This window comes from Mobula hypostoma, chromosome 18 (genome assembly GCF_963921235.1).
Source record: "Mobula hypostoma chromosome 18, sMobHyp1.1, whole genome shotgun sequence".
NCBI classification, from domain to species: domain Eukaryota; kingdom Metazoa; phylum Chordata; class Chondrichthyes; order Myliobatiformes; family Myliobatidae; genus Mobula; species Mobula hypostoma.
Genome location: NC_086114.1, coordinates 27341299 through 27356782, shown reverse-complemented (window position 1 = coordinate 27356782; position 15484 = coordinate 27341299). Strand labels below are relative to the sequence as shown.

The following is a 15484-nucleotide window of genomic DNA, read 5'->3' as shown; positions in this document are numbered from 1 at the left end:
CTGTTAGATTGTTTAAGCTTTCTTAATTCTCTTCTAATATTTGTATATCTGCACACTTGTAATGCTACTGTGACACTAATTTCCTTTGGGATCAATAAAGTACCTATCTACCTATCTACTTGCCGACTACATGCATAAATATTTTAAAGAACATCTTATAACTCATGGCAGGATGTTTAGCTTCAAACAGTTGTCAGTGACACTTTGGGATGAGGTTATAAATCTCTGATTACTACACTGCAACATGGTCATCCTATCTATCTATTGCTAGTAAACCAATGTCATATGCCATTATCATACATATAACTCCCAATCTTTCAACAATGCTTTGCTTTAAATGTCCCTGATGATCCAGCCTCCACAACCTGCCAGAAATTCCAGGAATTCATCATCCTTTGCAAGAAGACATTGCTATGCGCCACAGTTTTCCCTCCTTTGTAGAAACCTGGAGAATAGCATGGAAAGCCTCCAGCAACTTGAGCCAGGCACAAGGAGATGGTGGCCAAGATGGTGAAATTATGGAGTCTGTCTGCTCCCCACGAGGGCCTGCCTTTGATCACCAGAGGGTAGTGTTACTGGTAGCTTGCTCAAATCCACCACTTGTCCCATAAAGGGAAGAAATGCAGGTATGTCACAGATTTGCGACACAATCCTTGATTAAAAGGGAGAGAGAGGCCAGGAGGAGTCTGGTAGGGCTGGCCAGTATGAGGGGCTAATAAGTACCTAAAGAGTCAATTTGGGATATTGGTGGGTGGGAGGTAGGGTGCATGTCATTGGCTACTGAAGGGATGTCAGGCCTGTGATTGTGGCAGTGTTGGAATTATGTCGGGTGATCAGATTGGGTGGGGAGGAAGGGGGTTCCAGAGGCTGTTGAAAAGATTATATTTGCTTAGAATGTATCATCCTGGCTCAAGTTCAAGAGTGGCTGAGTATGAAACACTGATGAAGATCAGTCTTCAGGATTTAGCCTGGGTGCTGACAACTACTTTGGCCGTTGCCCTGCTGCTTGGAAGTTCATTGATAGCCGAGGCCTAAACTATTAATGCTGCTGCATCAAATCTACATGAGAAAAAGAGCTTTCTTCTGTGCCCTGTAGCACCAGAATTTGTAAAAAGGACTTTGACTAAATCTGAGACCTGATACAAATCCAATGGCTCAAAGTATTGCTGATTTGGAAACATTCTGGGTAAACAATGGTAGAAGATCAACTAGTTATCAAACCCTCCTCCGCACACTCATTTTATTTTTCTGCTAATCCGAATACAATGACTCATTTTCCTCCCTTTTAAAATACACATAAATTGAAAAGCTCATTACGGAAGTCTGGGCTTATTCAGGAAAGCCAACTGGGATCTGTAAAGACACAATTATTTGACTGACTTGATTAACATTTTGATAACCAGAGAAAGTTGATGGAGGGGAAGCAGTATAATTCTTTCTCTTTTTTTGAAAACAGTGGATAAAATTCAGTGCAAAATGTTGGTTAAAAAAAAACAGAACCCTTGGAATTAAAGATCCAGTCATAATGTTTCTTGGAAGAGTGGTAGACAGTGGAGTAAACAGCTGGTTTTCCAGACTGGTGTACAATGCTTTTCACAGGGTGAGTACTGTAATCAGCAATGGTTTTATATATATTTAATAGTGAGTCAGACTTGGGTGAGCAAGGTAAAATTTCCAAATATACTTATGATGCCAAACATTGAAGTGCAGTGCATAGCACGAATCAGAATTGGAATCAGGTTTAATATCACTGACATACATCGTAAAATATGTCCCTTTGCGGTAGCAGTCCAGTGCAATACATACAAATACTAGAAATATATGAATAGATTAAATTAAATAAAGAGTGCAGAAAGAGTGAGGTAGTCTTCGTGTGTTGCTTCATTGAACATCAGTACAGAAGATCGATGAGCTGACTGGTCAGGCATGTGGGAGCTGAAATCTAACATGAGGTTGCATTAAGTGGTACATGTAGACTGAAAGATAAAAGACAAGGTAGAGTAAATGTGACAAATCTAAAAGGTGTCCAGGCAACAGAGACCTGGGTGTACTTATGTATCAGGTCATGCTGAGAGAGCAGTTACAGTATGGGGTCTGGGGATTCATAAATAGAAACACAGACAACAAAAACAAGATTATGTTGAATCTGTATAAGACACTAGTATGGTCACAACTGGAATACACTGTTCAGTTCCAGTCACCTTATTTAAAAAAAAATACAAGGTCCTGGAGTGAGTGCAGAAAAGGTTTACTCGAATATCTGCAGGGGTGAGGGTCTTAGCTACAAGTTTACACTGTTGAAGCGGGAATGATAAAAGCTGAGATATTTGACAGACGTGCCGCTAATCATGGCAGGCTTAGATAGGGTGAAGGGAATGGAACTTTCCCTCTTTCTGGCTAGTTTTATGTTTTGAACAAAAATACAAGGAACACTTAAGGAAAAGATGTCGTTACGCAGAGAGTAACTACGATCTCATTGCCTATGTGTATGGTGGAAACAGAGTCAATCAGAGCCTTCAAAAGGGAATTGCAGAGGTATGCAAGAAAATTATTTGCAGGGTTATGGGGAATGGGGGAAGCAGTTAGTGTAATTCTGTTAGATTGCCAGCAAGCCTCAATTCCTGCTGCTGTCTACAAAGAGTTTGTTTGTTCTCCCTGTTTCCTCTGGGTACTTCAGTTTCCTCCCAAACTCCAAAGACGCACCGGTTACGAGGTTAATTAGTCACTTGGATGTAACTGGATGGCTCAGGTTTGTTAGGCCAACAGGGCGTGTTACCATGCCGTATTTCTGAAAAAAAGAAAACAGGGCAGACAGCAACTGACAGAATTACTCTGAGGACCTGGCACAGCCAACACTAAACCTAGCATGTATTTCCAACATGGTTCAAATGTACAAGTTCACTTTTTATCTGAAGAAAATAACTTAACACTTCAAGGAACCCTACATATGCAGACAAAGTATTAATCCTTAAAAATTAATACTTAAAAATAATGTACCAGTGAAGCATTGATTTCTTTTGTTTCCCCTACCCTCACCAGATACATCAAAATTCGAGTGATTTTCAATCACTCTGTACATTAAGTGGGACCAGCAGATGGCACCGTTGGTGTGCAAACACAAGGGACTAGACTTCAAGCTGCCCCACAATGTCATCACCTAAATTTAACCCCACACCAGGTATATTCCATGTCAATGACTATGACTTACTTTGCAGAAGGAGCTGCAGTTATAAATTTTCAGTTTACAAAATTACAGACTTACTTTGCCTATCTATGTACTGTCACACGGAGTTTCTTTCGATTTCTAATCCTAGAGCTGGAATTCAAGGAAGCTCCACATCACTTAAATAAACAAGCAAAGTAAAAAAAATCTATAAATATTGGCTTTATTTTTCACATATACATTGAAACATACAGTGAAATGCATCATTTGCATCAAATTAAATGTGCGAAGATTGTGCTGGAGAGCCCACAAGTGTCACTATGCAACAGGTGCCAACATAGCATGCCCACAGTTCACTCACCCTAACCCACACGTCCTTGTAATGGGGAGGAAACCCACGTGGTCAAGGGGAGAACATACAAAATTCTTACAGACAGCAGCGGGAATTGAACCTTGATCTTATACAAGGTGCTGTAATAGTGTTACGCTAACTGCTACATTACTGTGATGCCCTTGCAACAAAAATTTGCAATCTGCCACTCTTAGGGTTGAAACCGAAGGGAACAATCAAGAATAAGTTGTATCAGATTAATGTCCAGGTTCAGCAATTGAGTAAGTTGTTTTCTGTTGCTAGATAATGCAACCATCTGGAAAACTACACACTGAATTGTATGCTACATTTCCATTAATAGCCGAGAAATTGGACATTTAACTCTGCCCAGGTGCAGAACAATTCTTTATAAATTAAAATTTCCTACCATGCCAAAATAAGCTTTGCACAGATTTGATGCCTGACTGAGATCCCTGGATGCATTGGTCAACAGGTGCACTTCACAATAGTTGACTCTTGGTCAATGTAAAGCTAATTACAGCAGGCCAGCAGAACCATTGTAAAAATCTGAATTTAATCTCATGCTTGAGTAAAAGGAATTGTATGGGGTGGAATCAAAGTTTCAGAGTAATACACTGGGATAAAACAGACAGTAATAATCAGATGTGATTAGGGAGTTTAAGGTAAAGGAACTTTTAGGAGACAGTGGTCATAATATGATAGAATTCGCCCTGCAGTTTGAGAGGGAGCAGATAAAGTCATATGTATCAGTGTTACAGTGGAGTAAAGATAATTACAGAGGCACAAGAGAGGAGCTGGCTGAAGTTGACTGGGAGGGGACACTGGTAGGGACAATATTATTTCAGCAATGCCAAGAGTCTCTGGGGCAATTTGGAAAGTGCAAGATAAGATACATCCCAAAGATGAAGAAGTATTCGAAAGGGAGGATGAGGCACCCATGGCTGACAAGGGAAGTCAAAGACATCATAAAAATAAAAGAGATAGCATATAATATAGCAAAAATTAATAGGAAGTTAGAGGATTGGAAAGCTTTTAAGAAGCATCAGAAGGCAACAAAAAACACAAAGAGAGAAAAGATGAGTTATGAAGGCATTTGCCAAAAATACCAAAGAGGATACCAAAAATTTTTTCAGATATATAAGGAGTGAAAGAGATGCGAGAGTAGATATGGGATCACTGGAAAATGATGCTGGAGAGGTAGTAATATGGGACAAAAGTGGCAGAAAAAAATAACAAGTATTTTGCATCAGATTTCACTTGCAGTATGCCAGAAATTCAAAAGTGTCAGGGGACAGAACTGAGTGTAGTTGCTATTGCTAAAGCGAAGGTGCTTGGGAAGCTGAAAGATATCAAGGTAGATAAGTCACTTGGATCAGATGACCAAGCTTCTGAAAGAGATAGCTTAAGAGGTGGTGCAGGCATTAGCAATGATCTTTCGAGAATCATTGATTCTGGCATGGAATGGAAAATTGCAAATGTCACTCCACTCAAAGAAGGGAGGGAAACAGAAGATAGGAAACTCTAGGCCAGTCAGTTTGATTTAAGCAGTCCGGACACTTTGGAGTCAATTACTAAGGATAAGGTTTTGGGGTACTTGGTGGCACGTGATAAATTAGGCCAATGACAGCATGGTTTCCTTAAGGGAAAACCTTGCCCGACAAATCTGTTGGAATTTTTAAAGTAAGTAACAGGCAGAATTTAAGGAAAGTCAATGGATGATGTTTACAACAGGAATTCTGCAGATGCTGGAAATTCAAGCAACACACATCAAAGTTGCTGGTGAACGCAGCAGGCCAAGCAGCATCTATAGGAAGAGGCGCAGTCGACTGTAGTCCTGACGAAGGGTCTCGGCCTGAAACGTCGACTGCGTCTCTTCCTATAGATGCTGCTTGGCCTGCTGCGTTCACCAGCAACTTTGATGTGTGTTGGTTGGATGATGTTTACTTTGATTTTCAGAAGGACTTTGACAAGGTGCCACACTTAAGGTCACTTAATGCGATACGTGCCCATGGTGTTACAGGAAAGGAAAGATACTAGCATGGATAGAAGAGTGGCTGACTGGCAGGAGGCAAAGACTGGAACAAAGGCTGGAACAAAGGGGGCCTTTCCTGGTTGGCTGCTGGTGACCAGTGGTGTTCTGCAGGGGTCAGTATTGGGACTGTTTGTTTTCATGTTATATGTCAACAGTATTGATGAAGTGCAGAGTCTGAAGAAGGGCTTGGACAGATTGGGAGAATGAGCAAAGAAGTAGCAGATGCAATATAATGTAGGGAACTAGATGGTCATGCACTTTGGTAGAATGACAAAAGGTGAAGACTATGTTTTAAATGGGGGGAAAAAATTCAAATATTGCAGGTGCAAAGGGACTTGGGAGCCCTTATAGAAACATAGAAAATAGGTGCAGGAGTAGGCCATTCTGCCCTTCGAGCCTGCACCGCCATTTATTATGATCATGGCTGATCATCCAACTCAGAACCCCGCCCCAGCCTTCCCTCCATACCCCCTGATCCCCGTAGCCACAAGGGTCATATCTAACTCCCTCTTAAATATAGCCAATGAACTGGCCTCAACTGTTTCCTGTGGCAGAGAATTCCACAGATTCACCACTCTCTGTGTGAAGAAGTTTTTCCTAATCTCGGTCCTAAAAGACTTCCCCTTTATCCTCAAACTGTGACCCCTTGTTCTGGACTTCCCCAACATCGGGAACAATCTTCCTGCATCTAGCCTGTCCAATCCCTTTAGGATTTTATACGTTTCAATCAGATCCCCCCTCAATCTTCTAAATTCCAACAAGTACAAGCCCAGTTCATCCAGTCTTTCTTCATATGAAAGTCCTACCAACCCAGGAATCAATCTGGTGAACCTTCTTTGTACTCCCTCTATGGCAAGGATGTCTTTCCTCAGATTAGGGGACCAAAACTGCACACAATACTCCAGGTGTGGTCTCACCAAGGCCTTGTACAACTGCAGTAGTACCTCCCTGCTCCTGTACTCAAATCCTCTCACTATAAATGCCAGCATACCATTCGCCTTTTTCACCGCCTGCTGTACCTGCATGCCCACTTTCAATGACTGGTATATAATGACACCTAGGTCTCGTTGCACCTCCCCTTTTCCTAATTGGCCACCATGCGGGACTCCCTAAAGGTTAACTTGCAGGTTGAGCTCATGGTAAGGAAGGAAAATGCAATGTTAGCATTCATTTTGGGAGGACTAGAATACAAGAACAAGAATGGAATGTTGAGGCTTTATAAGGTAAGACTGCACTTGTGAGCCACTTTGGGTCCCTTATCTAAGAAAAGGTGTGCTGGCATTGGAGAGTCCAGGGGAGGTTCACGAGACTGACTCCAGGAATGAAAGGGTTAATGTACGAGGAGCATTTGATAGCTCTGGGCCAGTATTCACTGGCAGTTAGAAGAATGGGGGGGCTACTCATTGAAACGTATCAATCACTGAAAAACCTAGATAGACTAGATGTGGAGAGTATGTTTCTTATAGTGGGCGAGTCTAGAACCCGAGGGCACAACCTTAAAACAGAGGGATGCCCATTTAGAACGGGGACGAGAAGAAATTTCTTTTAGCCGGAGAGTGGTGAATCTGTGGAATTCATTATCACGGGTGGCTGAATACATTCAAAATGGAGGTTGATAGATTCTTGATTAGTCAGGGCATCAAAGGATACGAGCAGAAGGCAGGAGAACGGGGTTGTGAAAGATAATAGATCAGCCATGATGGAATGGCAGAGCAGGTTCAAGGGCTAAGTGGCCTAATTCTGCTCCGAAGTCTCATGGTCAGTACAAGGTGCTATTGTATACTGATGACCTTTGCATCTTTTTAAACTGTAGAGCTTGGAATGAATTTACTGCAAAGATGGAAATTCTTACAGAAGCAACTATAAATCAGAAGACAAAATCCACACTACACTCAAATAAATTTGTCTACTTCAAGTACTTTCCAAAATGTGTATGGAGTGCATCAACCTCACGTCTCAGTGATTGGATGGTTATTGATGGAAGCAAGGCTGCAACCTGACAGTATTTATTCTAATCCTGTGCTTGAAACAAAAAGAGCTGACTTGAGAGTTTCGGGGCAAATGTCAGGAATCAATCACTGTAGAGTGCACGGAGCAGAATGCAAATGCGGCCAGTCAAGGGTCAGTCGGGACATTGGGCAGTCTGGGGGCTGGGTGTAAGATCAGTTGGTGGCTCAGTGCGAGGCTCAAAGGGAAGCAGCACAGAGGCCCGCGACATTCGTAGGGATACTGCCTTTTCTGAAAATACACAGTAACAGGCACACCTCAACACAACGTGATCTGTTCTCCTGTGTGAGTGACAGGGAGGGAGGAAGGAAAGGGGCCTGTTTTGCTGTTGTTGTTTTGTTTGCTGTATTCGCTGATGTTGTTCTGCTGAACATTATGTGCATGTTTTGTTGGCACTGGAATGCGTACCAACACATCCTTACGTTGTGCTGGTTGTTAACGCAGACCATTCATTTCAGTGTCTGTTCTAATGCACATATGATAAATAAATAAATCTGAATTTGAACCTAATATCAATCATGATTTGAGATCCTGCTCCCTAACCCTGTCCCAGCCACCCAGGTAGCATCCTGTATCTACCCTCTGTACATGTGATTCATGAACTGAAATGTCAATTCAGATTTCCAGATTGTGAAATTAGCACCTTCCACTCAGTAAATAATCTATTTTCAAATAGAAAACAATGAAATTTAAAAAAAAATTCAAGGGTAGATTTTTAAATATCTATTCTCTTTCATTTCTTTCACAAACTCAGGACATTCCAAAATGCTTTATTGCTACTGAAGTATTTCTGAAGGCACAGGGTAATGTTGTAAATATAATAAGTCTGGCTCCATCAACTGTTGACCAGATTCCAAGAGACAGCCCAAGTTTTCACATTCCTAACTGAACATGACAAGAACTGGAATTGCCAGTGAGACACTCGACGATGGAACAGCAATTAGAGCTAATGACCTGGTCATTTCTAAGCAAGCAGTAGACAGTAAAATGAGTCCGTAGGCAATCTGTATTTACCAGTTCAGCAACTAGGAATAAAGACAAATATGTGATTGCACAGGAGTGAGGATGCTGTCTGGACAGGGCGTTTCCAGTTATGAGTGGAACTGGATCGGCTGGATTTGATGGTGTGGAGCAGGCAAGGAGCTACACAAAAATTAAGAGGTTTATAGATCAATCAGATAGTGGGAAATCTTTCTCTATAGCAACAGCATCTAAAACTAGAGGGAATAGCTTCAGAGTAGAAGTTGCAGGAAGACTCTTTCTCCCATAGGGTGGTTGGAATCTGGAAAGCAATGCTTGAAGTGGTGGAAACAGCCTCCCACAACTTAAAAAGTACAGGTAGTCCCTGGGTTATGTTGCTGGACATACGTTTGAATCTTGAAGGCAGTGGCATGGTATGGACTAAGTACTGGTAGATGGAGGTAAATGGAATGTAAAAATTCAGGCTGTAAATGGGATCATTATGTAGATGAGTACTTCATGGTTGGCACGGAGATGGTAGACTGAAGTGCTGTTTTTATGGGTATGTCTTTATAACAACTAACTAGGTTAAAGCTAACAACAACTAGTAATCAGTATCAATTCCTTCCAATAATTTTATCTTCATATAACTTGCTATGTCTGTACAGGTCTCAGGTGACTCATAAAGATAATGCATTAATTAAAGTATAAAGTAAAGACATTTTGATTAAATACCAGAAAATGTTACTGCATATACATAGTACTTTCATGAATTTACAAAGTGCAAAGTTCAAAGTAAATGTTATTATCGAAGTACATATATGTCACCATATACAACCCTGACATTCATTTACTTAGGAGAATACTCAGCAAATCTATAGAATAGAAACTATAACAGGATCAATGAAAGATCAACCAGAGTGCAGAAGACAACAAATGACTTACAAGGGCTTGCCCAAAATAATTCCCTGTCATTGGTTCATTTAAAACGTTATACAGTAAAGAAAGAATGGCAGCTAATTTTACACACAGCAAGTTCACTCGAACATCTGCATAACTGAACTGATAACTATGCCTCACTGACACATCAAAGGGTAAATGTTAGCCAGGAAACTAATCAAACCATTACTTCTTCAAATAGTGCCATCTACACTCATGAGAGGAGAGATGGTGCATCGGCCTAGATTACGCACCAAATGCCTGGAAATGATTTTGAACGTGCAACTTGACTCAGACTTGAAACACCACCCGCACAGCCATGACTGCCAGCTGAAGCCATAAACACACGCACACTCCGAATGGCAAACTAACTCAATTGAACCCCTCCTCTCAAAGCTAAAGAAACATCAAACAACACACACAAAATTCAGGAGGAACTCAGCAGACCAGGCAGCATCTATGAAAAAGAATCATCATCCTTTTGTTTCTTCTTTGATAATTCCTCAAGAGTGAGAATGACTTGCTTCTTAAGAACACAGAAAAAAGAGGCAGGAGTAGGTCACTAGGCCCCTCGAGCCTCCCCCACCATTCACTGTGACCGTTGCTGGTTTATATAAGCCCTTAATTCCTCTTCTATGCCAGTTCCTACAACACTCAATTTCTACAAGTCTGCCAGAATTATCTCTTGCGTTCAGTTCTTCTGATGTGGCCTCCTGTATATTGGTGGGACCCTATGTATACTGGGGAACCGCTTTGTCCAACATAAAAGGAAGGACCCTCCACTGGCCATGTATTTCAATTTGACTTCCCATTCCCATACCAACATATCTGCCCATGGCCTTCGCTACTGCCATGATGAGACCAAACTCATTTTCGTCTGGGTAGCCTCCAATCTGATAGCATAAACAGCAAGTTCTTAACTTCCGTAATTACTCCCCCTTCCTCCTTCACCCTTTTCCCACTCCTCATTATGGTTACACTCTCACCCTTTCTCTTCTTCTTCCCTGCCCATCACCTCCTTCTTGCTTTCCATATGCTTCCCTTTATTCCATGGTCCACTGTCCTCTCCTATCAGATTCCTTCTTCTTCAGCCCTTTACCTGTTCCAGGCGTCACCTTTCAGCATCTTACATTATTTCCCCTCCTCTGCTCCCACCTATCACCTGCCAGCTTGTATTTCTCCCCCCTTGCCCCACATTCTTTATTTTGGCTTCTGTCCCATTCTTTTCCAGGGCTGATGAAGGATCTCAGCCCAAAATCTCAACTGTTTATTCCCCTCCACTAATGCTGCCTGGCCTGTTGACTTCCTCCAGCATTTTTGTTTGCGTTCCGCATTTTCTCAATCTTTCAAATATTTATTTACCTCAACCTTAAGCATTTCCAGTACTCTGGTTTTTAATCCTATTCTGTGCAGTGAATTCCAGGATTCACTCATCTCTGAGAGAAAACAAAATTCTACCCATCTCAGTCTTAAATGACTGGCCCTCATCTTTAACTATGAGATCTTCCTTGTTACTCTTCGCACTAGTGAGAACATCTAAACATCTAGCCTGCATCTACATGATGAGGACAAACTCATTTTCCTCATATCATCAAATCCCCTTAGGATGTCATACATTAGACTATGGCTGCCCCTCATTCTTTGAAACTCCAAGGAATACAGATCCCAATTCAACTCCACTTCTGTGAATTTTGAGGTGGCTGATGAGTCACCTACAGGATCCACCAGAACTCACCCAGATGAGGCAGGCGGGACAGGACTTGACCAACACGTCGCTGACTTGACCAACATGGCAAAAACCAGTGCTTTCATTTAAAGGCAACGTCAAGTGCGAGCTTATGTAAAAATATGCACAACTGAAATTGTTTATGCTTAAATCTGCAAAATAGTCCAGCATTTCTGGTTTGCATTGACTGATAATGTTACAGTTAATGGAATTGCTATGGTACTGCACAATCAGATATAATGCTAAATATTCGCTATCTGTTCTAGTTGAGCACAATCTATTAAACAAAGTTCCTTTGCTATCTTGGTGGTCCTACAGATTCTCATAACATAAAAATGCTAAACACAGTGTACAATGTGTTGGGGTAAGTTTCATCAGGTAATATTCCTGCAGGAGTACCACAACTAAAAGCAAACCTGTGATACACATCTCCAATGGAATTCCAGTTAGTAATTCCAGAACCAGAATGAAATTTACTGTCACTGACTTATATGACGTGAAATTTATTGTTTTGCAGCAGCAGTACCACGTAAAAACATAAGATTACTATATAGGTAGTGCAAAAAAGGGAACACATTCAGCTTTTTAAACTTTTCTTTCAGTATGTTGCCATCAGTCTGATAATGACTTAATGCAAGTATTTGTGCAAAAAAAAACCCTGATGTATGTATTCTTGTCCCTTTTTGTCACATTGGGCAGCAATTTTGCGGTTTTGTTAGCATTTGACTTTTTTTTTAAAATGAGGCCAAGCTGCTAGCTCAACCCAGCACTGATGGAAAGCGTGAAAGGAGGCAGGCGGATTCGAACTCTGGACCTTCGCTTCAAAGTCTGGTGCTGACGCCACTACACCACCGGCCCGCTTACATATGTGTTTTTGCACCAACATTAAAAAGGTTAATTGTTAATGTTAATTGGACTAATTCCTCTATTTAAACAATATACATGCATAAAGATGTACACCATTATTATTTAAATAGATGATTTAATTGAACTAATACATTGAGATTAAAGCCATTTCATGTAAAACAATATTCAAAGGCAAGCTCTGGCCCAGTATGTACCTGTTCAATCTAAAACTGTCCCATTAACTTATCTTGTTACAAAACAAATGTTTCCCATTGACTGGAAGATATGATGGAAGTGGCAGGTTTCTCAGACTTCCCCCTTAGAAAATAAGTGTGAGTGTTCAATTAAATCATAGACTGCCAGTGATCTGATATGAACCTTAGCAATTACAACCAAACAAAGGTGGTTAAAACTACCTTTTCTCCTTTGGCGCCTGCCCGACCCATTTCACCAGGCTCTCCCTGTATGTGTAGAGGGAGAACAAAAGTTCAAACGAATCAGTGAGAAGAAGTAAACAGTAGTCACAACCTTACATGCTGGGGCTCATGCAATAACTGTTTCCAATTAACATACTTAGCTTCCCTATTGATTACTGCATAGAAAGTACACTGAACTAAACCTCACCCTCCCCACAGAAATACCTCCCTGCACAATTGTCAATATATAAATAACAATCCTTTTACAATGCACTCAAAGTACAAATGTGTTGGGTGCAGAGCCTCTATTTGTTGCTTAGGTCAAAACTGGATTCCATTATTCATTGCTTTCCTGATGTAGAAATTGCCTGTTTCTCATGAGAACTTGAACCAATCTCCCTCCCAGAACTGGGGTGCACTAGCAGTTAAAACTGAGAATAATAGCCGTGGGATCAAAATGGAAACATTTTTTTGACTAATTTATAATTTCAGACCATTGATTCAGAGTGGAAAAGATGACTACATGGAGCAGGGCCTCTTTTTGTGTCAGATTTATATTTTTACTAGGGAAATTGTCACCTCAGTTCTGTAGTCAAACTGCAGATCGGAATAGATCTCCAAGAAGAAAATGTTCTGTAATAGAACCAGGAAGAACTAATGTCTCTCTGACTGGATTCTCTCTACCATTCCTTCCCACTCCCTGCTCTCCTGAACACTCCTCCTTGCCACAACTCCCTAGAAGGTGACCAGCCTTCCCGCAGACCCCTTTTAGTTTCTATAATAGCTAATGGAGAGGCAGATTCAAATTCAATACAGGTTCCCACCAAGCATTAAGGTCTGTACCCAACCGGTTACTGAACATGAGAAAATCTTCCAGCTTTATGATTAGCTAGTTCCTGTAATCTCACACCTCTATAGGCTGCGTATATTGAAAAACTGCTTAAAGGCAACATACATTTGTCTTGTTGATCTAACTTGTTCTTAGTTTTTATCATTGTTAAATTTGGCTAATCTCTGCAATACCAGCCTCTACATTATTAAAATTTCTTAACTCATATTACTCGATAAATCATTATTTCTTACCAGTTGAAAAATAAGCTCAGCTGTAACACTTACGCAATAATATCACAAAGGGGTGGTTCAAAACAGTTCTAGACAATGTGAATGCTGCATTTTTTTTTCATCAGAAGTATACTTATAAAGCAACCAGATCTGGGAAACAATTTTGGTGCATTTGTGTTTCGGAAAAGAAGTGTTTGAGCACAGACAGCATTTGATTATACACCCTCCTGGACCACATATAAATCCTAATTATACTAAAACAGGAAAATTCTACAGTTACACAACTGTAAAAGGTCTCTTCAATGAAAGTTTACTTTTGTGTGACATTCATAAGTTTGATTCAAACCAGTAGCAGAACCGTGGAAAGGTTAAATGATTTAGAAAAGCAAAGCGAGACAAAATAGATTAAGGTAGGGGCAACCCAGATTAGAGATAAAAAGAAGAGAAACATGGCCCCGTTACCTTTTGCCCGACTTCTCCTCGGTCACCCTGTTAAACACAAATGGGAAAATCAAAAGCAAAGCAGAGATAAGTCACCTTATAGAATGCAGGAAAAAGAATGAGGTCAGCTAATGTATCATATGTACTGTGTAGAGTTTAGCGTCCTTCAAACAGATCTGAAATAACATACACACACAGTTGACAGCTGAAACTTTACTTAACCATCCTGAAAGTGTTAAAAATACGAACTTAACAGCCTTGAAATGAAAGATAACCTGAAGCCTGTTACCAGTTCATTAGGTGAAAATGGAAGGCTTCTAACGATAGTGTAACTAATTGCGCTTGACAACTGTAACCATTCTTTGTTAAGAAACGTTATTTTCTATTAAAAGCAGATGTCTCAGTGCTTCCTCATAATAATATGCAACTAATCGCTGTTAATATATTGACATTCTGAGACGATCGAGGGCACACAGATTTACCCTCCACATTTACCTTTCGGCCCACAGATCCTGGCAAGCCAGCTGGACCAGGAAGCCCTAATTCACCAACCTCTCCCTGAGGAAAAGAAGAGAAAAGAAACTGATAGAAGAACAAGAAGCACAAATGAGAACATGCAGCAAAAAGACTGGTTGACTATAGAAACAGAGAAGAGGCAGGAATAATTCTAGAAAAGAGAAATAACCTCACAGAAGTTGGAATTGGAATTGGTTTATTATTGTCATATAGCATATGTACCAAAATACGGTAAAAATCACAAGATTCTAGAATAGTTCAGAAGACTTTTGACAAGGTTGCTTAACAAGATAAGAGACCATATTATTACAGAAAAGATACTAGCATGCATGGAAGATTGGCTGACTGGCAGGAGGCAAAGAGTGGGAATAAAGGGGGCCTTTTCTGGTTGGCTGCTGGCAACTAACGGTGTTCTGCAGGGTTCAGTGTTGGGGCCTCTCCTTTTCATGTTATATGTCACTGATTTGGATAACAGAATTAATGGCTTTGTGAACAAGCCTGCTGACGATATTTAGATCCTTGGTGGGGCAGATAGTGTTGTGGAAGCAGGGAGTTTGCAGAAGGACTCAGACAGATTGGAAGAATGGAAAAAGAAGTGGCACATGAAATACAAAATAGTGAAGGGTATGTTTGTGCACTTTTATAGAAGGGATAAAGGCGTAGATCGTTTTCTAAACAGGGAGAAAATTCAAAAATCAGAGGTGCAAAGGGACTTGGGAGTCCTTGGGCAGGATTCCCTAAACGTTAACTTGCAGGTTGGCAGGCAATGAGCGGTGAATCTAATGGAAGCCCATAGAATATTGGAAGGCCTATATAGAAAGGATGTGGAGAAGATGTTTTTTTTTATATAGTGGATGAGTCTAGAACCAGAAGGCACAGCCTCAGAATAGAGGGGCATCCATTTAGAACAGAGATGCGGAGGGATTTCTGTAGCCACAGAGTAGTGAAGCTGTGGAATTCATTGCCATACTGTACTGTGGTAGAACAATGTAAAACAATAACAATGCAGAATAGTGTTACAGCT

The 15484-nt window shown here is 40.8% G+C and overlaps 1 protein-coding gene across 1 annotated transcript in view; it reads right to left on the bottom strand.

Moving 5' to 3' along the window:
• Positions 1-15484, bottom strand: part of col13a1 (collagen, type XIII, alpha 1) — a 123712-nt gene that overhangs the window by 50664 nt on the left and 57564 nt on the right. Inside the window, exons 17-18 of the mRNA XM_063070629.1 lie at positions 13966-13992; positions 12442-12486 (exon numbers count right to left, since the gene is read on the bottom strand). Of these exons, the coding sequence (XP_062926699.1) occupies positions 12442-12486; positions 13966-13992 (72 nt within the window). The remainder of the gene's footprint in view (positions 1-12441; positions 12487-13965; positions 13993-15484) is intronic.